The sequence below is a fragment of the Typopeltis vanoorti genome, chromosome 3 (assembly GCF_054136105.1).
Source record: "Typopeltis vanoorti isolate ZY-2024b chromosome 3, IOZ_Tvanoo_1.0, whole genome shotgun sequence".
Lineage (NCBI taxonomy): Eukaryota > Metazoa > Arthropoda > Arachnida > Uropygi > Thelyphonidae > Typopeltis > Typopeltis vanoorti.
The window spans coordinates 176,704,506-176,728,466 of NC_143551.1; the positions used below are offsets into that span (position 1 = coordinate 176,704,506).

Sequence of the window (23,961 nt, forward strand, 5' to 3'; positions counted from 1 at the left end):
GGTTAATTTGGTTTTTTTTTTTTTTTTTTTTTTTGTTTTTTGGGAGTGTGTGACAGTGTGGTGTTTAGGTTTTAAGAAGAAACTTGCATATTATATATTATACTAAATATTGTTGGCATGGTGCCAATGCATAACTGAACAGTGGCTGTAAAAACATCTTTGTTAGGGGAGTTTAATATGCAAGGTTTTGTTCACTGCAGTTTGTGAAAGATTTGTGAAGAAAAAAATAACACTGGTAAGTGAATATGTATGAAGTGTTTTGAAAGTGATTGTTTTGTGATATATAAAGAGTGATTTAAGAAATGTCAGGTAAGTTGTAGAGCTGAGAAGAAAAAGAAGACATGGAAGATAAAGTAATATATGACAATGCAAGAGAAGGGGAGAATATTTTTTTATGATAATTCTAATTCTTTTGTGGTAATTCATGAGAGTAATATTTAGTGACAGTGTGGCTAATCCCCCCTCCCATTTAGTTTGAAAAGTAGTGATAGCGAGGCTGTCAGGATGCAGAGATGTACAATGGAAGTTTATTGTTTTGGCAGTCTCTAATGACTTGAAAGGTGAAGAATAAGGGATGAAAGAAGATATGAAAGAGTTACTGGAAAAAATAAAGAAGAGAGAGAGAGAGAGAGAGTAAAGATTGAGTCTTCTACCATGGCATGATAGAAGTGAGTTTTGAGGAGGAGGGCTATGATTGCAAATGAATGTGTCGGTTGTGCAGAAGGAATGGTGTACAGTTTGTAGACTGTACTGAATTTGATGGACAAAAGGTCTTGTGCAGAGTGGATGGATTGCATGGATTTACATGCATTTACTTAAATGAATTTACAGTTATTGTCTCAAAGCATTGTTCACTGTATTCCATACTCTCACTGAACAATGCTTTTTTGAGACAATAACTGTACTTAGGGTGTAAGTGAGTGCACATACACCCTAACTCATCTCATATACTCACCTGCACTCACTTAGATGCAGGTGAGTGTATGTGCAAGCAGTCATGAAGAGAGTAAATGTGTGTATGCCAAAAAGTTCATAATCTAGTCATTCAAGTAACAAAATTGAATGAAGTAATGAACATAAGGTGTAAAGATTGTGCTGGGCTGAAGAGGATATTGCAATTTATGTATATTGATGCCAGAAATATCAGGAATAAGAGGGAGAGGAGTTTTTGTCATGAGACATGGTTGACAGTAGATGATGTAGTTACAGGGGTATAATGTTAAAGATATAGTATTTTCAATGAGGTTAGAGAGAGGATTGGGGGTAGGGCACTGCTGATCATGGTAAATAAATTGCAGCGTAGGTCATCAAAAGTTAGAGATGCAGAAGGCAGCGTATATGAGACAATCTGATGTGAGATAGAGGCTAACAAGATAAACATTGTTTTTTAAGAGATACTTGCAGCATAAGATTTCTTCAATTCACATGAAATCACTAGGAAATGAGTGAATAATATTTATTTAAAGGCTATATATTTAGCCCAAAAATTACAGGCCATCATCAGTTGAAACATTAGTCAATTACAAGGTACAACACAAACAATGGTTTGATCTAAAACAGTGAGAGCAGTGTGATTGTATACCTTTGCATTGTTTTATGTATAACATCACATAGCTCTTACTCTTTCAAATCAATCTATTGTTGCGTTTTACTTCGTAATTAACTAAAATTGCTACTAATGTTGGCCTTTAAATAAATATTATTTATTTAAAGGACTTATTTCCTTGTGTTTTCATGTGAATTGAAGAAAAACCAGCATATAGTTGGTTGCTACTATAGGCCATGAGATACAAGAGAAGATCTGGATGACATTCATCAGCATATTAGCATGAGTTCAAGCCAAGTAATTATGGGGAACTTCAACTATGGAGATATAGATTGGAAGAAGGAGAAAGTAAATGTAAGAAGAAAATGAAATTTACTCACCATTCCAAGAAATAATTCTTGGAACTGCATGTGATGGAGAGGACTTTGAGTTTTGAGAGTGCTGGATCTGGTGATGACAGCAGAGGATCTGTTGGTAACCAAGGTAGCCCCATCCATTCTTATTGGGGAGAATGATCATCTAGTTTTGACTTTGGAAGTTGCCAAGCATAGAATTTTCAGTTAAGAAAGAGTATGCGTGGAACTACAGTGCAGGTGATTATGACTATCTTAGGAGACAGTTTGAAGCAGTACCACGACATAAGAATCTACCAGAGAAGAATCTTAGAATGACCTAGGAGATGGTCAAGGTATGTCTGAAGGAAGTAACATCAGACTGTATGCTGTATACCAAAGATCTGGAAGATAAATCAGGTTGGAGTTAGATGGATAAATAGTGTTATTAAGCAGGAGCTGCAAAAAACGATAAAAGAAAATGTTGTGGAGGGTATATGATGAGAAAAGTGATCAGCAAGCTCATGAGTAATATATAGCACAGGCATGACTAACATAGTAAGGAAGGCAGAATTTGATTATTAAAGGATATTGGCAAACTGAGCAAGCTAAAGGAGATCCCAAAGGGATTAGAATTCTGTGTACAGAGGCAGTTCTCAGGAATAGTATGATAGAGTGGATCTTCTTTGAGTTAGTCATTCTGTTGCGTTGATTCTTTGGATAATATCAAGTTATTGTTAAAGGTTATTGGGGCTAGAGCAGACATATGTTCTGCTGAGTTGTGCTGTCATGATCTCCATTTTTTGAATTAGATTACGTGCTGAGTCCTGTTATGTATCAGCCTATGAGGGTGGGTTTATAATATAATAAAATTGTTAGGATGCCAGATGAAGAGTGGGAGAGATGGATGTTCAGGAAAGCTGAATTTTCACACTTTTTCATGGTGAATTTGATATGCATGTATATGTGTTGGTATGCCCAGAATGATGGTTGAAGTTGTATGAAGGCAAGCAGTATTATTATTATATAATGCCTCCAGGGAGTTCGATGACTCATCGAGGGAGGGTACTCTCCATCTCCACCAACCGCAACTACCTTCATCGTCTACACCAATGCCATCTACTGCCGACTACCACCACTAGTATTTTTGCACAATCACAAACATCCATGCCCACAGCGGGATTCGAACCCGTAGCCTTTTGGCTGGAGAGCAGACACGCTAACCACTCGGCCAGCCAGGCCGGCAGTATACTACTAAGTATGTTCCACCTAGTATGGTAGTAGAACATACTACCGTATGTTCTAGGTAGTAATTTGCCAAGGAAGAGAAGAATGGATTTTCATAGTGCTACCCTCGATCTGCTTATATATTTTATTTTTACAATTAAAGTAGCCTTGAATGCATATACAATCAGATTATTTAGCTACATCTGGAGGGAACATTCTGACAATAATTGAACGGTTTCAGAGATGGTAAAATCTCTGAAACCAAATCTCAGTTTGTTAATAATATCAACAAATTGAGATCTCATTTTGGAAGAATCCTTTGTTTGAAGGGTCTACTTACAACATATAAAGGAGGTGTTCCTCTAAAAAAAATCAGATTACACTGAACCTTCTACTTACTGTAGGTGATTTGTCATCTTTCTTAAGCACTCTTACTGGTCAATCCCATTCATTTAGAAACAAAACTCATCCAATTTCCTGGTAACTATTTAAAACTTATCCTGCAACATGCAGATATATCCTCTTCCTAGCTAACAATGTCATCTAGTCACAAGTTAATTTCTTAAATTTGGCTCTTTGTGAGATTGTGTTCCATCACTTGATAAGTAGTTCTATTGTGTGAGAAGAGTTATTTTCCTGTTATAATTGGTGGCATAACTACTACAGCTTTTCCTTTGTTGGCTTTTGTAATAGCCATAATAGTCATATGAACATCTTGTAAACCAAATTGATCATCTCCACTTCCTGGAAAATTTTCATTTTTAGTCCTTAAGCACATGATTAGTGCTTTACTTTTCAGAAACCAAACAAATAACCTACATCTTAAATAATTCACTATATAATATTCATTTGTTCGCATATTATTATTATTATTCAGGCCTCCATGGAGTCAAAAGACTCATCGTGGGAGGTCCCTCCTAGGAAACACAGTCTATCTCACCACTCTATCAGGCAATGCATTCCATGGTTCAACCACCCTCCATGCAAAGAAACCACTCCTCACCCTCTTTCTCACGGTTTCCTTTAGTAACTTCCAGGGATGGCTCCTTGTCATGACTCCTTCCTGCTGTTCAACCAAGCAAAAGAACTCCCCAGTGTCAACCCTGTAACCACCTCTGAACAGTTTAAAAGTCTCAATCATATCACCTCTCCTTCTATCCACCTAATTCTGCAGTCCACACTCCCTCAGCTGATCCTCATGACTAACATTTTAAGCTGAATTTTAAAGACCAACGTTTATGACATCTTTTTTTCCTACTTTTTTATTTCATGGAGTTGGTCAGTTTGGCTTCTTGAAAGGCATTTAAGACAGTCCCAGCTTTCTGATGAGGGTATGAAGTTTTCCTAATGACAGATTTATGATTATTTTTATTATGGAATTTGTTATATTCGGATTGAATTTTATACAGTTATTGAACATTAATTTAATGAGTAAATCAGTCCCTCTAGAATATAAAGTAAAATTTGTTGTTGAGTAGGTTATTGATGTTAATAAGGCTGTGTGGCAGTACCAAGGCAGTGCCAGTACTTATTACTGCGTTGGTAATAAGGCACAGTACCAAGTACTTCTTGGTACTGTGCCTTCTTTGTGATTTTTTTCTATTAATTAATATATAATATAATATATCTTCTCTATTAATGGTTCTCTATTATATTATTATTATTATTCTCTATTCTTTATCATTTACTACTTATATTAATTTCTCTACTCTACCACTTTATCTTTACTTTCTATACCTTCTATGTTTCTCTTACTTTATCCCTCTATATCCTTCATTAACTGTACTCTACGGATTAGTATTTTTCCGATATTGGGAGAACTCTGGAAAAAATTTATTTAGATTTATCGACTGCCCCACCAGTGTTCTCATTATGATATTAGATATAATTATGCTTCCAGTAGAATATATTCTGAAACTATCCTAAAGCTTAACTAAACAGTCGTGACTAATATTTAATTCCTTCGCACACACAGGTCTGGTATTTGTTTGGAAACAGTACATTGAATAAAGATCAGGCAGCACACTTTGTAAACAAAACAAACATGTTTATTTAAACTAAACTGCAAGTATACCATATCATACAATAAAAATGGGTTCTCTCTTAATTTTCCTCTAAGCATAAAATTTCAGCAAATAAACATTGGTATATGCACAGTCATGCAAAATATATATATTAACACTCAAAGAAATCTATCAGCCCTTCTCATTTCCAGGATTAGCATGCTCTATAATTCATAACAAGTATTTCGAACTATATTTGTGAACAATTTATTCTTAGATTAACTTTCCAGTCCTGAACTATGAACTATATTAAGCACAACAAATGTGGACTTGTGAAATTGACTAAGTCCTGTGGACTTAGTCAATTTCACATATCTTAAGCAATCACAACAAAATGTACTCGCATATCTTCTTTAACGTTACTATATACCCGTTCCTAGTTCCTTTCTAGGTTTCTTTGGCTTCCCATCCGTTTCAGGTTTTGACGTCCGCGTAAAGATCCTGTTGTCACCGCCATCTCACATGGATGACTCCCGGGGCTTGAAGCACATTTTTACCGGTGTTCTTGAATCGGCCAAAGGCGGTCCGACGTCTGCTAATTGCCATTGCCAGTAGGACAATCTGCTAAGTGCCTGCAAAGGCACTTAGAAGATTGTCCTACTGGCAATGCATGCTGGTCCTGCTTCTCTTCTCCTTCGGTGGCTTCACGGCTCCCATGGCCTATCCCTCGTGGCTTCAACGGGCTGACGACATGCCATATAGACTGGATCTGAAGTTCTCTCTTCTCCTCTCCTTTTCCTCCTTCCTCTTTTTTTTTAGATGACCTCCTTTATACGATTTCACAGGTCCTGAACTGAGGGTCGAGGTCCCTGAACATTCCCGCATAAACAGTCTTAACCTTCATGTTAATGTTCACTTTTAGTTCTCCTGGAATACACACAGATAATCCTATTTTGCTAATTTTCAAAAAGTGGAACTACTTCAGAACTAAACTGCCTTTTATTACTGTCCTTGAATCCTGTATCTGGCTGACTCAGAGCACATTAAAAATCACTTACATTGTGTTCAATTCTTACATCAATACTGTGCCGATTTCTAAGGTTTTGCCCTTGAATCTTACTGTTTTGCACAAACTTGTATGATAATTTCTTGAAGTTAAATACATGGGCTTTTATAATATTTACAACGTTAATACAAAAATTGTTTAGTTTGTTTATGAGTTGCGACTTTTGTAAAAGTCGATGCAAAAAGAGGAAAAATCCTACTGCATCGAATTTTACGAGGTCACAAGACCTATAACACTACAGTGTCGTGTGTGGGTAAGTGATTAAGGAGAAATGTAGTGCCTGTTGATAAGTTTCTTAAAGAGTGGGAGTTGTACTCAGTGGGAAAAACAGTATGGGTGGTGGGGGGGGGATTGTTCCAAAGAATACAGGTAGATAGAATGAAAGAAGGTCCGCGCGGTTAGCCTAGTGGCTATGCGCTTCGCAACCATATGCCTGGGGAAGGAGTGTCCTAGGTTCGATTCCCGTCGGTGACGTGAGGAGCTGAAGGATCTTCCTCAGCCATAGCCAAGTTAGCCAGTCTTGGGCGTGGACAGCAGGGTTTTTTCCCCAGTTTATTCTGGGGTTTTTCATCCCGCAAAGCAGGCAAACTGGCCTTGAGAACTCAACACTACAGGCCATAGGATACACCGGGGCATAAGGCTGACCACCTTATCCTGTAAACGGAATGAGGTCCGATGATCAGTGGACCCTCGACACTGCAGGGTAAAAGAGGGTATAAGGAAGATGAGATGAGAATGAAAGAAGCTGATGAGAAGTTAGTTCAGTGTGTTTGAAGCTGGAGAGTATATGGATGTTGGCCAGTAGTTGCTCTAGTTCTATGGCTAGAAGAAAGTGGCGGAATTGGAGAAGCCAATTTGGAGGACCGATGCTATGAAAGTACCTATAGAAAAGGCATAGCGATGAAACAGAGTGCCTATGATAAAGTGACTGAAGAAGGTCTGTGAGGGAAGGGTCATCTATTAAGTGCATTGCCCTCTTCTGAAATCATCAAGAATTCTTGGAGAGGCCTTGGGTGCTCCACCCCAAATGTGGTAACAGTACTAAAAAGTTAGATGGATCTGAGACTTAGAGGAGTTGAAAGGAAGAGAAGTAATGTTTAGAACAGAAAAGAACACCAAGCTTTTTTAGAGGCTGAGGAGGTTATGTGAGTAATATGTTTGTGCTAGGATAAACTGGATATGACAGTCAACACAAGAAGAGAAAGCTGATCTTGAAAGAAAACTGGAACATTATCAAAAATGAAAGGGGATGACATAGGTTTTTCTTGCAGGTAATAAGGTAGGCTTGAGTTTTTTTCGCATTAAAACTTACTAATTTGCCTTCATCCCATTTCAGGATATTGAGGTCAGTGTTCAAGGTTATGGAAGATCTTGAGGCATCTGACATTAGGGTACTGCAGGGTTTATTGAATGTTGAAGAGCAATGAAGAGTGCTGTCATTGGCAAAGCAGTGAATAGGATGTGTAGTCAGAGAAAGGAGGTCATCGATGTAAAGGAGGAAAAGTATGGGTGAGAGCACAGAACCCTGAGGCACTCCAGCATTGATAGGGAAATCTGAGGAGAGGAAGCCCATCTAACATGACACACAATTAACAACCAATGAGGAAGATGGCATTCCAATCATAGAGTGTAGAAGGGAGGCTATAAGATGGTTGTTAGTTTGTTCAGGAAGCCTCGGTGCTAGACATAATCAAATGCCTTGAAAATATCAAGAGTGATAACATGAGTCTCTCCAAATCTTTCCATGGCCTGAGTCCAAAGGTAGGTGAGATTAGCTAGGAAGTTGGCTGTAAAAGAAGAATGCTGAAATCCATATTGGCAATAGCTAATTAACTAATGAGTCTCCAGTTGATGACAAAGCTGGTTGTTGATAACCTTCTCCATCACTTTTGAAACTACTGAGGTGAGAACAATAGTTATATGACTGACTTTTGTCTCCCTTTTTTGGGAACAGGCTGGATGTGGATTTGCTTTCATGTTGGGTGGATGCCAGTAGAATATTAAAGTTTATATAGACGATACAGAATGTGTGTCAATTCTGGAGCACGAGTCTCGAGCATAACTGGAGGAATACTATCTGGACAAAAGCCTCATTAGTATCAAAATTAATGAGGAGTTTTTCTGATGTCCTTTTGGAGAAAGTTCAGAGGAGGCATGCAGTGAGTAGTTTGTGGAAGTGCAGGAGGTGATTTGTCTTGGTCATCCAGGCTGGAGTTGGAGGAATAAACTGATGTCAAGAGGTCTGCCTCTTTTCCTTGGGTGAGGTTACTGTAGTGCCATCAGGATGCAAGAGAGATAGTAACATGGAAGGGTGAAGTTATGCCCAACAGCCTTAGCAAGGGGACCAGAAGGCTTGACTGCCAGTTGAGCAGGAAGAATTGTATCGTTGTCCTAGTTATTTCATATCTCTCTCTCTCTCCCCCTCCCTTGAAATCTTCCTACTGCAAGACTTATTGAAAACACCACTACATGAGAGCAGTGCCAAGACAGAGATTCTGCTCACAGAACAATCTAAAAATGCAATTGTAAGAAATTTGAGTGATTGTGTTTGATGATAGTTACATGTTCTTACTTATAACTGATATCCATATGAAGGACAATGAGCTTTTAATTGGGAGTTCTCTTCAGCAGTTTACTTGCATTTTATTATTATCCACAGACTACCATGGAGTCAGAAGCTTATCATGAGAGGTCCCTCCTGTCATATACACAGTTCATCATACTGTGCCTTAAATACATTCACATTCTCTGCAGCTCTCAGACCATGCATTTCAATCATTCACCACTCTCCATGCAAAAAAAATCTGCATCTCAGTCCTTGCTCACATCCTTCTTATACAGCTTTCAGGGATGACCTCTTGTTCATCCCCCCCCCCTCACTTCTCCCAGTATTCTATGAAAAATCTCATCATTAATTTGATAAGAACCCCTTACCAATTTATATGTCTCTATTATATTATCCCTCTTCCTCCTATCCACTAGACTTTGTAAATTGCATCTGCTCAACTGTTCTTCATTCTCAACATCCCAGAGACCAGAAACCACCTTAGTCAATTGCTTCTGGACCCATTCTAATACATCTTCATCCTTTTGAAAGCCAGATGACCAAATCTCTGTGCAGTAGTCCATGAATGGCCTAATGAAGGCCTTATACAATGTAACCAGAATCTTCTTACTTCTGTAAGTCGGTGTTCTCTACATCATTGCCAGAATTTTTCGTGGTGTCAGTTCTCACAATTTTAAAAATGTGTCCTCAAATTGTAGATGATCTAAATTTTAGATCTCTATCCACCATCACACCCAGATCTCTTATTTCCTCCACCTCATACAATATATACCTCCCCCATGAATGTCTACTTTGCAGAAATCTTGTTTTAAAATTTGTTTTCCAAATTTTAAAACCTTACAGTTTGCAACATTGAACTGGCAATCCCGCTCCTATACCTGTTCACTAAGTATAGGAGCATAGGGTATTCATTGAATGGGATATGAGCAGAATTATCAGTTCATTATTACAAAGTGTAAGGGTTTAAAATTTAAGATTTTAAACAAAGATTTCTGGATGATGACTTTGCATCATCATCCACAAATAACCGAATATCCTCATTCAAATTTAAACCAATATCATTAACATACAGATTAAAAAAGCAATGGCCTTAAAACAGATCATTGAGGATCATCACTAGTGACTCTCCTCTTGTGGAATATTGCTGATGCCTATCAGAGAGCCAATCTCCAATTCAGTGCACTAATCAAATATCCAATTCTAGTTTAACTGCCAACTTATCATGTAACAACTATCAAAAGCCTTTGTAAAATCTAAGTGTACTGTGTATCCATCTCCCTTTTCCAATGCACCTGTCACTTCATTGTAATAAGTAAGCAGATTAAAAACGAGACTTTTTTGTGGTTATGAGACCATAGGTACTTTATTAATATAATCCTACCTACTAGTTTCGCTAGTGACTGTCTAGCTTTGTAAAGGCTGAATGGTGCACACCAAAAAATATGAGAGAATACAGAAACGTTGCTAACTGCAGTTAAGTTTGAAACTATGCATGCATGTATGTGTTGAGAAGCTTCAGTCAGTATCATGGACAGTGTACCATTTTTAAAATATCCAAGTGTTTATAGAATTCCATGTACGTGCGGCCTTTCATATATTGGGCAAACTTAAAGAAGCCTGGAATCAGACAGAGCATGTTTGGGATGTCAATCAGAACAGGACAGTCTCCTCAGGCTTAGCACATCGCTTTTCTACTTCCAACCATGTAATTGACTGGGAAAATAGCTCTGTGCTGTATTTGGATGATGATTACGGTTACAGAATTTTCAAGGAAGTGGGGGTAACAACCTCAACAGAAATCAGGGTGCCATACTGTGAAAGATATATATGGAAAAACTTAATCAACTCACTCAGTTTAACAGAACTACGATACGCGAAAAATCATGTAACACGTGTGCATACAACACATATCCATGATACTGACTGAAGCTTCTCAACACATGCACGCATTGTCACGCATAGTTTCAAACTTAACTGCCTAACAGCAACATTTCTGTATTCTCTCATATTTTTTGTGTGTACCATTCAGCTTTGACAAAGCTAGATAGTCGCTAGCGAAACTAGTAGGCAGGATTATAATAATAAAGTACCTATGGTCTCATAACCACAAAAAGTCTTGTTTTTAAGTATTTTATGACCAAATACGTATAATTTAAGTAAGCAGATTACTAAAATGTGACCTTCCTTTAGCAAATCTGTGTTGTCCATCAAAGAGAGTACCACTCTTGTCAGTTGTCAACTTAGTTCTAGATCCTAGTTCTCACTAACCTCTCCAACATGTTAACCACAGCACCTGACATAGAGAGTAGTGTATAATTTGAAGCTTGAGTTCTGTCACCTCCCTTACGAAGCAGTATAATCTTACCTTCCTCCCACTCCTTTGGAACTTGACCCAGTGTAAGACTCATATTAAACAAGTATGCCAACACAGATGTCAATTCCCTGGCACATTCCCTCAAAACACGTGGTGATATATCATCACGTCTCACAGCTGCTAACTTCAAGGTTACTGAATTTCTCATAAACTTCCAGTTCACTCATAATCAGCATCCCTACCTCCATTCTCACAGTACTTTAGATTTGTGCAATGTCACATTTACAAGGATGTAATATCTTTATGAAATGCTCATTTAATATCTCAACTATATCCTCCTCATCAGATATCCTTTTCTCATTTTATTCAACCAATGTCATCCTTCCATAATCATTCTTTTTCTGCTGGCTACATATATAAAAAAATAATAAAAAAAACTCCATAGGGTAGTTTTTGGCTTCCTTAGCTAACTGCTACTCATGCTGCACCTTTGTTACTCTTTCCACCAAAGTCAACCTCCTTGCCCGTTCTTTGTACTCCTCATGGAACTGATAATAGCCACTCATCTTAGGTTACCTCAAATAATTCTTTCTTCCTAATCTCTTCATTCATCCATTTCACACCTATCTTATTTAATCTGGCCTTTAGAATATATTTAGACATTGCTTCTACTAGATAATTCTTAAATATCACCCAAGCAGCAATGATCTTCTTTCCACCCAACTCCTTATTGACAACTTGCAGCTATCTATGTGATAGCTGCAAGCTGTCTCCTGTGCTTTCATAATCACCAGCCTTGTAGTTCCACATATATCCTTTCCTCACAGTAGTCCTCACATGACTGACAACCATCCACGTAATAACTTCATGGTCCCTCTCACCAACTTGAGGGAGATTTGATATTTCAGTCATAATGATATCCTCTAATGAGATGATCAAATCCAAGACCCTCAATCCTTGAAAATCCTTGAGAGACAACCATTCAATCCTTGAATGGTTGTCTCTCAAAAAGAAATTAATTTTCTTTACTTCCAGATAATATCTCATCATCCCAATCTATATTGCCATAATTAAAATCATCCATAATGATCTAATTGCTTATAGATTTCATGGTCAGTACTTGCCCTCCACATTACAAAGTTTATAGCAACATCTGAGTATTTCATTCTATTCATCTGTGTCTCACACCATACTACCTCAAAACCACTTCCACTGTTTCGTGCCCCCAGTTATGCATGAGCATAACTGCTTTTTTTATCATCAGCAGCAGTTATGCTCATGCTCCACCTCCTTTTTTACTATTTTTATCTTCATAAAAATCTTATGTTTTCATCTTTACTCCTGTCATGATTATTCTAACAGTTTTTGGATGAATGAACTCAATCAGTGCAACAGTTTCATTCCTCTTGTTTCTGATACTTCTAGCATTTGTATACAAACATAATTCATTTCTGGATCTATAATGAGTTTTACTCATACCACATTGGATGCGACTTCTTCATACCTTCCTCGAGCCATTTCTATCTATCTCTCTCTCATTACCATCCCAGTACCCTCTTCAACCCCCCAATTTTTTTCTTCCTTACATTCGAGGCCATTCCTTTCTTTACTCACACTTTTGCTACTTTGATCATCGACCTTTCTCATGCCATGTTCCCCTGTCCACCCTGAGCCCCTCAGTTTCTGTGTCTGTCTTGCATGCTTGTTCTCTCATTCTCTACACATGCTACCCACTTCTGCATTCATAAGCACCAGTCCCTCCTTCAATCCTTCCTCCCTTACTCTTCTGCTCTTCAGCATTGCTTCTTACTTGCTCAGATTCATTGTTTGCACTTACTAGTCTCCCTTCCAGCAACCTCTCCAAATGACTCACACCAAAACCATTCAAATTGAGTATATCACTCTTATACAGATTAGCTTATTCTTCAAACTCATTACACACCACTAAAAAAAAATGCACTCTTTCTCTTCACACATTTCATTCATAATCCTTGCTCTGTCTCATATTTATTTCATGTTTCCATATCACAGATGTTTATATAAGGAAGACTCATATACAGTGGTATTTGAAAGCTAAGCCATTTGATTTACAAGTTGAGAAGATAGGGATGGGTGATAATAGATTAATGGAATGAATAGGAGATTGGTTGTCTGATGGCTATCAAGTTGTGTGGGAGAAGTTGGGGATTGGAGAGAAGAGATACCTAAAATTAAAAAAAAAAAGGGGGAAGGTAACCAGTGGCTTACCACAAAGCTCTGTTCTTGGGGCTGCTGCAATTAAACTTATTTAATGATTTTCATGTTCTCTGCCAACATCAATAGGAAACTGAAAAACTCAAAACAGAGAAAAGTTTAGTTATTTACCAATGATGCAAAGTTAGAAAAGCTATAAGAACTAATGTCAGATTTCTTCAGGAACACAGTTAAGTGTTGTTGCCATTTTAATATCAGTAAGTTTTTTTATAACATTCCCACACATGAAAGGCCATAAGCATATATAGCAGATTAGTATCATAGATAGGCTAAAAGTTAGATCATCTGTAAATTCTTCTGTACTTAGCAAATATGAACCTGCTTTATATGTCACTTTGCCTCCAAATCAATACAAACATTACACTTGTAATGTTGCGTATTGAAACGGAGGAACTCTGCTTCAGGAGGCTAGCGATATTAGGACAGAGGACACTTTGCAAGAGTAAAGAAACATACAACATATTGCTGATATGATAGAGGAGATGCTGACAAGCATACAAAATATTTATCTCTTTGATCAGACCACATTGGTTTGTAGTGCAAAAATTTAGTTATCTGGTTTCAGCAGTGATGAGGAAGAAACTGAATGGGGTGTAAAGTTTCCATATCACAGAAGAAATAAGAAGTTAAGGCAATATCCATTCTCGGAAATGTTGGGCTTGAGGAGGGGGGGGTGAAGAAATGTAATTATGTGGAGCTTGGGAGAGAGGTGATATGGCAGAGATAATCAAATTGGTAAAGGATTATATCAGATTAATATGGAAAGGATGAAAAGTCATGGAAGGACTTTGGCAAGAACATAGAAAATAAATATCAAGAAGGTGGTAAGATATTCTGGAGGTTATTGAAGAAGCTTAGAAATGGAGGAAAGAGTGCTGTAAAAGGAGTTAGAGATGATAAAGGTGACATGAAAACAGGATAAAAAGATATCCTTGAAGTATGGAGTAATTACTTTGAAAAATTGCTAAATGAAACAAGCACTGATAGCACAGTGGTAAAAGACACTGACCAGGCATGCAGTCAGGAATACATATCCATACTTGAAGTAGAAAAGCCATCAGAGGCTTGAAATGTGGAAAGGCAGCAGGAGTAGATGTTATTCGACCAGAAATGCTGAAGTATGGTGGTGTAAGAGTGTTACAGTTGCTGCACTGCATAGTTCAGAAAGCCTGGACAGAGGGACGAATTCCCGATGATTGGAGTAGAGCTCTCATAGTACCCATATATAAAAAGGGGAATAAAACTGAATGTGAGAATTACAGAGGTATTTCCCTACTGAGTGTTCCTGACAAGATCTATGCAAGTATACTTGAGAAACGGTTGAGAAGAATTGTGGAAGAAAAGCTGGGTGAAGAACAATTTGGATTCAGGCCAAACAAAGGCTGTCAGGATCAGATCTTCACTTTACGACAAATAGTCGAGAAATCATGGGAATATAATAAAGATCTGTATTTAAGTTTTGTCAATTTGGAAAAGGCATATGATAAGGTGCCAAGAGAGAAGCTATTCAATACGCTACAGTTATATCAAGCAAAACTTGGTCTTTATTTGAGTTGTAAGTCAGCAGCTAGAATTGAAGGAAGTACAGGAAGATGGTTTAATGTTAAATCTGGTGTGTGAGACAAGGATGTACATTATCCCCTCTGTTATTCATTATCTATGGATCATATTACGAAGGAAAGTGGTATTAAACGTGATATCAAAATTGGAGATGTTAATGTCAGCTCTTTGCTTTATGCGGATGATGTTATACTTCTAAATAAATCTGCTACAAGTCTGCAAGATTCTCTGACTAAATTGAATAACTGTTGTAATAGATATGGTATGAAGGTCAGCAATAAAAAGACAAAGACAATGAAAATTGATAGAATCATTGAAAATGTCAACTGTGTTGTGAATGGAGAACCTGTGGAACAAGTAAAACATTTCAGATACTTAGGCACGATATTTAGTGAAGATGGTAAATTAAATATGGAAATAGATGACAGAATCAACAAAGCTGGTATGGTAGGAAGTCAATTGAATAAATTTATATGGAATAAGAGAGAAATTAGTTGGAAAACTAAATTAGCTGTATAAAAGACAGTGTTCAAACCACTTTCACTTATGGATCTGAAAGCTGGGTCAGGAGTAAAACACTTGACCAAAGACTAGAGACCGCAGATATGAGAGTCCTGAGAAAGATTATAGGCTTGAACAGATGTCATCAATGGCAATATCATATTAAAAACGAGGATATTAGGAAAGAACTTGACATTGTCATCATCATCCAGGAATGTGTTAGCAGAGCTAATCTCAGGTGGTATGGTCACTTAAACAGAATGGGTGAAGAAAAATTACAAAACAAGTGTTCTCTGCCAGGTTGGCAGGAAAACGACCCAGAGGAAGACCAAGATATAGGTGGATTGATACGATACAAAGTTCCTTAGAAGATAGAAATATAAGATCTGATAATGTTGGAGTCTTTACAAGTAACAGACTGATTTGGAGGAAAATTGTAGATAGGAAGTTAGTAATGATGTAATTTTTTTTTCATGTAGTACTATCAAATCCTGTATACCCCTTGAGGGTACATGACAAGAATTTGATGATGATTTATAGAGAAAGAAGATGGAAGAAGAACAAGATGCTATCTCTCTAATTTGTATACAAGAATGTAGTGAACATGGAAATGATATTTTTTTTTTTACATGGCAAGTGATAGGTGAATAGAATGTGTTATTGGAGGAGGAAGGTATGAATGAAAAATGTGGAGCGAGTTTATGGTTAGGTAATATATGGAGATATCCAGTCCTAACAAAGCCTATTGTCCATTTCCTCTTCAACGTTCTGGTATTTTGGAAGCTCTAAATCCACATTGTCGACTTATTATCCCTACTTAGTTTCCATTATTTTTTCAGCCTTTGAATCCAGCTCCTACATTAGTCAACACTCTAAATCCAGGTTCTTAAATTCCTTAGATCATCCTTGAACTGCTGCTCAGCACTCAGTCTCTTATGGGTTCATTATATATCCTGATGATCTTGGAGAAATCTCAATGTATGCTCTCAGGCCAATTTGTCTGTTTGCAAAATTAAAAAAAAAAAAAAAAAAAAACCCTCATACAAGTAGAAAATCCTGCTACCCCTCTACAAGGTGTTAACCTTCACTTGTAAATGCTTTTATTTCAGAGAAATATCTTGTTGGTGAGGAGAATAAACCCAAAGTCTTTTCCAGCCAAAGGGCCTACATGTGTTATATTCTAACTTCGTAGAGATTTGATGGTAATGATATAGTAGGACGCCCACAGATACGAGACACTTCTGCACATGTCAGGAAGAAGGAGAATCCATTCTGATAATAGGGTAATAAATCCATATTGTGGAATGAGTGTTTATTATTACACTTCGGAAAATTGACTTCTCTTTTATGATCATTGTAGTTTTTAAGTGGTAACTATTTTGCTTATATAACAGTTGAAAAATGTTACGTATAAAGCACGTGATTTCGCGTGTTGGTGACCAATTCGTACATTGCCTTATTTCTTTCTCCGCTTCAACATGAATAGCCTCTTCTTGGCACTGACCCAACGACAAATCTCTAAAGTGTGGGCGTACTATAACAATATTATATTTTTAATAATTCTCATGTATCTATTAACAAATAGTTGACTAATTAATTTATTTTAGCAATATTTTCAAATAACCCAGTTGCACACTGGTTATGTAAGTATAGTAAATTTAACTGTATGTAAATGAAGGTTAGTCTCTAAATCAAAAATTCCAGACCCTTAGACCCTTTTCAGATTCAATCTTTCATGAATGGATTCACTTAAAAACATATATTTTCAAAACTTGTCAGGGGCAAATAAATAAATAAATAAATAAACATTTTGGTTTGGCATTAACAATGCATATAAAGGACTTTTTATCAAATGAAAATAGCAAGGATTTTATAGTAATGGTTTTATCAGTTGTGAAATAAATTTCGATAATGGAGCTTTTGCAGTTTGTATGCATTTTCTGGGGAGGAATATAAATTTGATAGTTTTTTGTAAATTAATAATCTTTATTTTTTATTAGGGAGAAGTATATGTAATGTTCATCAAAATGAATGGTCCTAGAGATTTTACAACATGGCTACAAGTAGCTAAAGTAAGTACACTTCAATCCAGAGTAGTCACTGCATTTAGTTTTTTTTGGAATGCATTATTGAACTAAATTGTTTTAATAGTGAAAGTAAGAAAATTTAATAAACGGCATCAGTAGCAAAAAAATCCTCAGTATAACGATTGTTAGCGTGCACATGTCACCGATAAGAAGGAAAACAACGGCGTCCAATTGCCATCTTTGTTCCAAAATTTTAACATAAGGGAGTTTCTTCAGTGTAACGTCTGCGAGATGTATGCTTTGTGGAGAGCAGTTAGTTTGGTTAGATAATGATAGTGGAGTGAATGTGTAAGGAAAGTGAGGATTTAAAGTGTTTCAGGTCGTGAGATTGATATCGTTGTTGAAAGTCAGAATGTAGAAAATAGTGATATGACAGGAATTTGTGATGGGGTACCAGATAGTTTTGACAGTGCATTGAAAGTGAGAATGAAGGTAAAAATACAGAACGAGTGAATGGTTTATTGGATAATAAAAATGATGAGTTAATTGCAATGAGTGAGATCGCACGGTTGCATGGAGCAGAACTGATCGTGTAGATAATATACATGAATATACAGGATGAAGTGGCAGGTGGAGCATCTGCAAAATTGTTTACCAAGCGCATCAGCTAATAAAAGGCAAAAGTATGATAAGAAAAATAAGAGTATGGTCGTGAGTGTAAGAAAAATGAAGGTGTGAGTGTTGTACAGAGATGCTTTAGTAAGAGGTGTAATAGATGAGAGTGTGTTAAAATCGTACTTACCGGGTGCGAACATTAAGGACGCGAGTCTATTAGAGCACAAAAGCAGAGGGTGAAAGAAATGATACTAGTGGCGGGAACAAATGACTTAAATGGTGATAAAATGGCTATGAGAGAGGACTTGAAGGTAGCAAAAGAAAAGAGTTATTAAAAGAACACGTAAGACCACAGTAATAACTTTTAATAAGATACAGATATTTCATACTAAAACTAATAGTACATCTTCGGTGTTACAAACAGTTATAGGAATAGAATACAAGTAACGAACATTCGGTGGATCACCTATTAAAATACACTGTTGTCGCACACTAGGAAATGATAGAAAATAATAATTAATTAATATTTAAGATAATTGTTTTTTTTTAATGATTATGTAAAATAAGTCTCCCAGATCTTTGAGAGAGAGAGACGATCATTTCGATTTAAATTCAGTCGGTGTAAAATAGCTTCACAACTTTCTTTAAAAAGGCGTTCATATTTGAACCTGCATCTATGGGGGAGAATAGCTTTATCCTACTGGATATTATAGGTAGTGTTAATTCTGTGTTGTGCTAGACCAGACTTCTGAGATTTGTTGTATTCAATATAATATCGATGTTCTTTGATTCTTTTTTCCACAGAACAGCTAATTTGACCAAAATAAGAAACATCGCATTCACATGGTATTTGGTAAACGTCAGCCAAAGATAGAGATGACAGTTTCTTTTGTAGAAGGCAATAAGGAGGAAATTTTGTTGATAGGAATATATGTGGGAATCAATTGGTACTTTTTTAAAATTCTATGTATAGGTTCTGAGATTCCTGGAATGTAGGGGATTGGAACTCTGCGGACTGTTGAAGAAACATTAGGTATTGGAACATAAGATTCAATTATCTGTTGGATTTGATTAGGGTGGTAATTGTTCAATTCTATTAACTTTTTAATGATTGAAAGTTCTTGTAAGATTTCTGGAGAAGATCAAACTTTATGTGCTCTATTAATTAGAGATTTAAGAATGCCAAATTTTTGTGATGTTTGGTGAGCAGACGTTTTAGGAATGTATCTGCCAGTAAATGTGTGCTTTCGAAAGATGCTTGTAGATAAGGTACCAGAAGAAGTTCGAGTAAGGAGGATGTCCAAAAATGGTCAAGTACCAGAATTTTCTTTTTCCATGGTGAATTGGATACGAGTGCGAAGGCTATTTATCTGTTGTAGAAAAGTGGAAAGCTCATCTTCAGTATGTGACTAAATGGCAAAAACATCATCGACATAACGATACCAAAGAGATGGTTGAGGATGAATGGGTAGACATTCAAAGACACTATGTTTTCATTCATTCATCCATCCTCAACCATCTCTTTGGTATCATTATGTCGATGATGTTTTTGCCATTTGGTCACATACTGAAGATGAGCTTTCCACTTTTCTACAACAGATAAATAGCCTTCACCCTCGTATCCAATTCACCATGAAAAAAGAAAATTCTGGCACTTTACCATTTTTGGACATCCTCCTTACTCGAACTTCTTCTGGTACATTATCTACAAGCGTCTTTCGAAAGCCCACATTTACTGTCAGATACATAGATAAAAAGTCATTAATTAAAAGTTATTACTGTGGTCTTATGTGTTCTTTTAATAACTCTTTTCTTTTGCTACCTCAAATAATTCCTTCAAGTCCACTGTCATAGCCATTTTATCCCCATTTAAGTCATTCGTTCCCACCACTACTATCATTTCTTTCACCCTCTGCTTACGTGTTCTTTTAATAATTATACTATGCCACAGGTACCTGTAAAAAAATAAAGAAAAGAGTGACAGAGTTGGGTTAGTGAGTCGGTTACCATGGTATGACAGAAGAGATGAGGAGGGCCATAATTGCAAATGAATCTATGCACAGGTTATGCAGGAGGAGTGGGTGTGTAGTTTGTGGACAAGTGCAGTGAGTTCGATGGGCGAAAGGATTTATATAAGATGGATGGTTTGCATTTGAATGGATTTGGTATGCAGAGACTTGAAAAAGTGTTGTTGAATGAAGTGGAAGTGCAGAATCGGCGAAACTAGAGTTATTAATGGGGGGGGGAGCACATATTCAGACTTTAGGGAGGCAGTTGAGTGCATGAATGTGTATAATATGCCCGAGCAAGTACGAAGAACAACAAATCAGAATGGGATAGTTAGTATAAAGCATCAAAATAGGGGTGGGACTAACGTGCTTCTGCATTTCATGTATACTAATGCCAGGAGTATTAGGAACAAGAAGGAAGAATTTTTGGCCTTGGTTGGCTCTTCCAGGCCACAGATTATTGACATTAGTGAAACATAGCTGACGGAAGATGATATAGCTAGTGGGATTGAATATGAGGGGTATAGTGTGTTCAGGAGGGACAGGAAGAATAAAAGGGGTGGGTGTTATTGATGATAGCTGATGAACTGCAGGCTAGAGAAAAGAGCACATTTCAGGCTATTTGGTTTGAGATTGAGGCTAGCAGAACAAAATATACAATTGGGTGCTGCTATAGACCAGGTGATGGAATAGATGGTGGAGATAGTATGCATAAGCAAATAGAAGCAATGAGTGGAAGGAGGGTAATTATTGTGGGGGATTTCAATTATGGTAGCATTGATTGGAAGGAGGAGAGGACACATGGGAGGAAGGAAGGAAGTGGATTTTATGCAGTTATTAAGGGATAACTATCTGCAACAGCATGTAATGGAAAATACTAGGGTTTCGAGGGTGCTTGACCTAGTAATTGCATCTGAGAATTTGGCTGTAATGAATATGACCACGTTGCCACCAATTGGTGAGAGTGATAAGGTCTTGACTTGGGAGGTGGTTAAATGAGTGGAATTTTCAATTAAGACAGGGTACATGTGGAATTACTGGGCTGGTAAGTATGACAAGCTTAGGAGTATGCTTGGTTCAGTGCCGTGGCATGTAAAACTGCAAGGGCTGAATGTTGATGGTGCATGGGAAGTGGTTAAGGAGTGTTTGCAGGAGGCAATGGCTGACTGTATACCTAAAGTCTGAATACTAAATCAAGTAGGGATTAAATGGATGAATAACGCCATTAAGCTTGAGCTGCAAAAAAAGAAACAACTGTGGAGGAAATTTAAGGAGAAAGGTGACCTGCAGTCACATGTACGATATAAAGCGCTGGCCAGAAGGGTAACGAGTGTGGTAAGAAAAGCAAAAGCGGATTATGAAAGAAAATTAGCCATGCAGGCTAAAGAGAATCCAAAACAGTTTTTTCAATATGTTGCATGTAAAAGAAAAAATGTATACGGCAGAATGATTTTAAAGAATGCCAATGGTAGGTAGGTAACCGAATCAGTTGATATAGTGGAATTACTGAGTGAGCGCTTTGCAAGAGTATATCATCCAGATGGTGGCATTGCAGGAATGAAGGAACCAACAGCTTATACGGGAACGGTAGTTAATGAAGTGGAGGGCGAATAGTCTATTACAAAACCTCAATGTCAATACATCTGTGGGATTGGATGGTATATCAGCTCATGTCATACGTGAAGCGGCTAAAGAATTGTCAGTGCCCTTGACCATTTTGTTTAATTTGAGTCTCGGGTCTGGGTTAATCCCATGAGGGTGGAAAGAGGGGAAAATAGTTCCACTGCATAAAGGAGGTTCCAAGACTGCTGTTTCAAATTACTGACCGATCAGTATATCAGGACTCATCGGCAAGGTCTTGGAGAAAGTAGTAGAGAAAAATACAGGAATGGATAGATGAAAATAGGATACTGTATGGGGGACAGCATGGTTTTGTGAAGGGTAGATCATGCCTCAGTAACTTGCTCACGTTTTATAACACACTGATGGCTGAACTGGATAAGGGTAATGGATTTACAGTGATCCTACTGAACCTTGCTAAAGCCTTTGACAAGATACCACATGGAATTCAAATCAGTAAACTGCAGCATATGGGAATAGATAGTTGGTGAGATGGATAGGAGGGTGGTTGATGGAGAGATATTAGAGAGTGGTTTATTCAGGAGTAGAGTCTAAAAGATGGCCTGTGACTAGTGGTGTGCCGCAGGGTTCTGTTCTTGGACCACTACTGTTTAATTTGTTCATTAACGATATAGGAAAGGATCTGATAGGAACTGTTCATTTGTTTGCTGATGACAAAGTTGGGTAGAGCAATAGTGAATGCACAGGATGTCGAAATTTTGCAAATTGATTTGGATAGTTTGGATGGCTGGGCTAAGGAGAATGGATGTCAATTTAATGTGGCAATCTGTATTGAGCCTTGATAAGACCTCACCTAGACTACTGTGCCCAGATTTGGGCACCAGGATTTATTCTTGATGGGGAGGTGGAGGAGAGGATCCAGAGACGAGTGACCAAGATGATAGCAGGTCTATAGAATGAACCTTATGAGAACAGGTTGAAGATTTGTGGGTTGCAGAAATTGGTTGATAGGCAGAAAAGGGGGTGATATGTTTGAGACATTCAAATTACTGAAGGATTGCTTTAACGTTAATTTAAGGTGGGGGAGTAGGGGTCATCCATGGAAGCTGGGCAAGGGTGTTAGAGCTAGGTATTTTACTTGGAAAGTGGTAAATGAGTGGAATAAGCAGCTAGATTCTGTTGTGGGTGCCATGACTGTAAACGAGTTCAAGGCAAAGTATGATAGATACTGTGTCAATGTTGAATAGTTGTTCTTGACATGATGTTACGGACTCCCTCGATGAGTCGTAGGACTCCTTGGAGTTGCCCGTACTACTAATAATAATAACCCAGTGGTTTTCCCATTTTTCATGTTTCATTCAATTTCAACATTTAAGTATTAGCTTTATAATTTTTCATTATCCTTCTGTGCAGTTTTGTTGTGTCATCCATCTTGCTAATTGATCCATTTATGTTGGTTAGTTGGATCTATTCTTATTTCCTTAAATTCCGTTTTTATTTTTTTTTAGATGCTGATTGATACTGATCCAAATATAAGAAAATTTATATTATATTGCACCACCATATTCAAATTAGTCTATATAATACAGAAGAATCAATCATCAGCTAACTTTTGCAATCTCACTTTATACAGGCCGAAGTTAATATTTTCAATTACGGCTTCCGCAGGGTTCGAATAAGTTTTATGAGCGGTGCAATGAAGAAAAATCAGGCAAACAATAAATTGAATTCAATAAAATAAACATTTAATACAGGGTTATAGAACATGTTCATTTAAGCATAATTTTCTAAGCAAGATAATCTAATTGAACAACATTCAAAATATCTCTGAGGCACTATTAGCCTCTCGGTTTGGTTTAAAGATTGAAGTTAAATTTATAGATCTTATTCTCCAACGCTTAAATACTATTATCACAACTTATCTCTATTCAATGAGATAATTCAATTCTTTTATACATCTACTTAGTTCAGATACTCATAACAAACTTAAACATTAGGCATTAAGCTGTTAATTCTATATTCTTCCGAATAATTGAAAATGGTTCACACAGTTCAATGTTCAGAATTTTACAATAATTATTCTTAAGGTAGAATTCTCTAATTCTCTCTTAGTCAACAAACACTTAATTTAATTTTGAGGCAGTTATCATTTCAAGGGGTTAATACTTTAAAGCTCCATATGTCGGCTATTTTTAGTAGAACGCCACAGTTAATGTTAAGATATATCAGGGGGAGCTAACTCTTATTTCTTCACACTGAAATACAAAAAGGACTACTCTTACCGGGTTACACCTTTTACACACTGGATTTACTATAGGCACACTTAAAATTATAGTTAACTATTACTTTGAAGTAACACTA

The 23,961-nt window shown here is 37.1% G+C and overlaps 1 protein-coding gene across 5 annotated transcripts in view; it reads left to right on the top strand.

The window, feature by feature from the left end:
• Positions 1 to 23,961, top strand: part of LOC150108763 (protein O-linked-mannose beta-1,2-N-acetylglucosaminyltransferase 1-like) — a 603,478-nt gene that overhangs the window by 544,188 nt on the left and 35,329 nt on the right. For all 5 annotated transcript variants that reach the window (XM_090416229.1, XM_090416227.1, XM_090416226.1 and 2 more), the window contains one exon: positions 17,369 to 17,440. In XM_090416229.1, the coding sequence (XP_090272355.1) occupies positions 17,369 to 17,440 (72 nt within the window). The remainder of the gene's footprint in view (positions 1 to 17,368; positions 17,441 to 23,961) is intronic.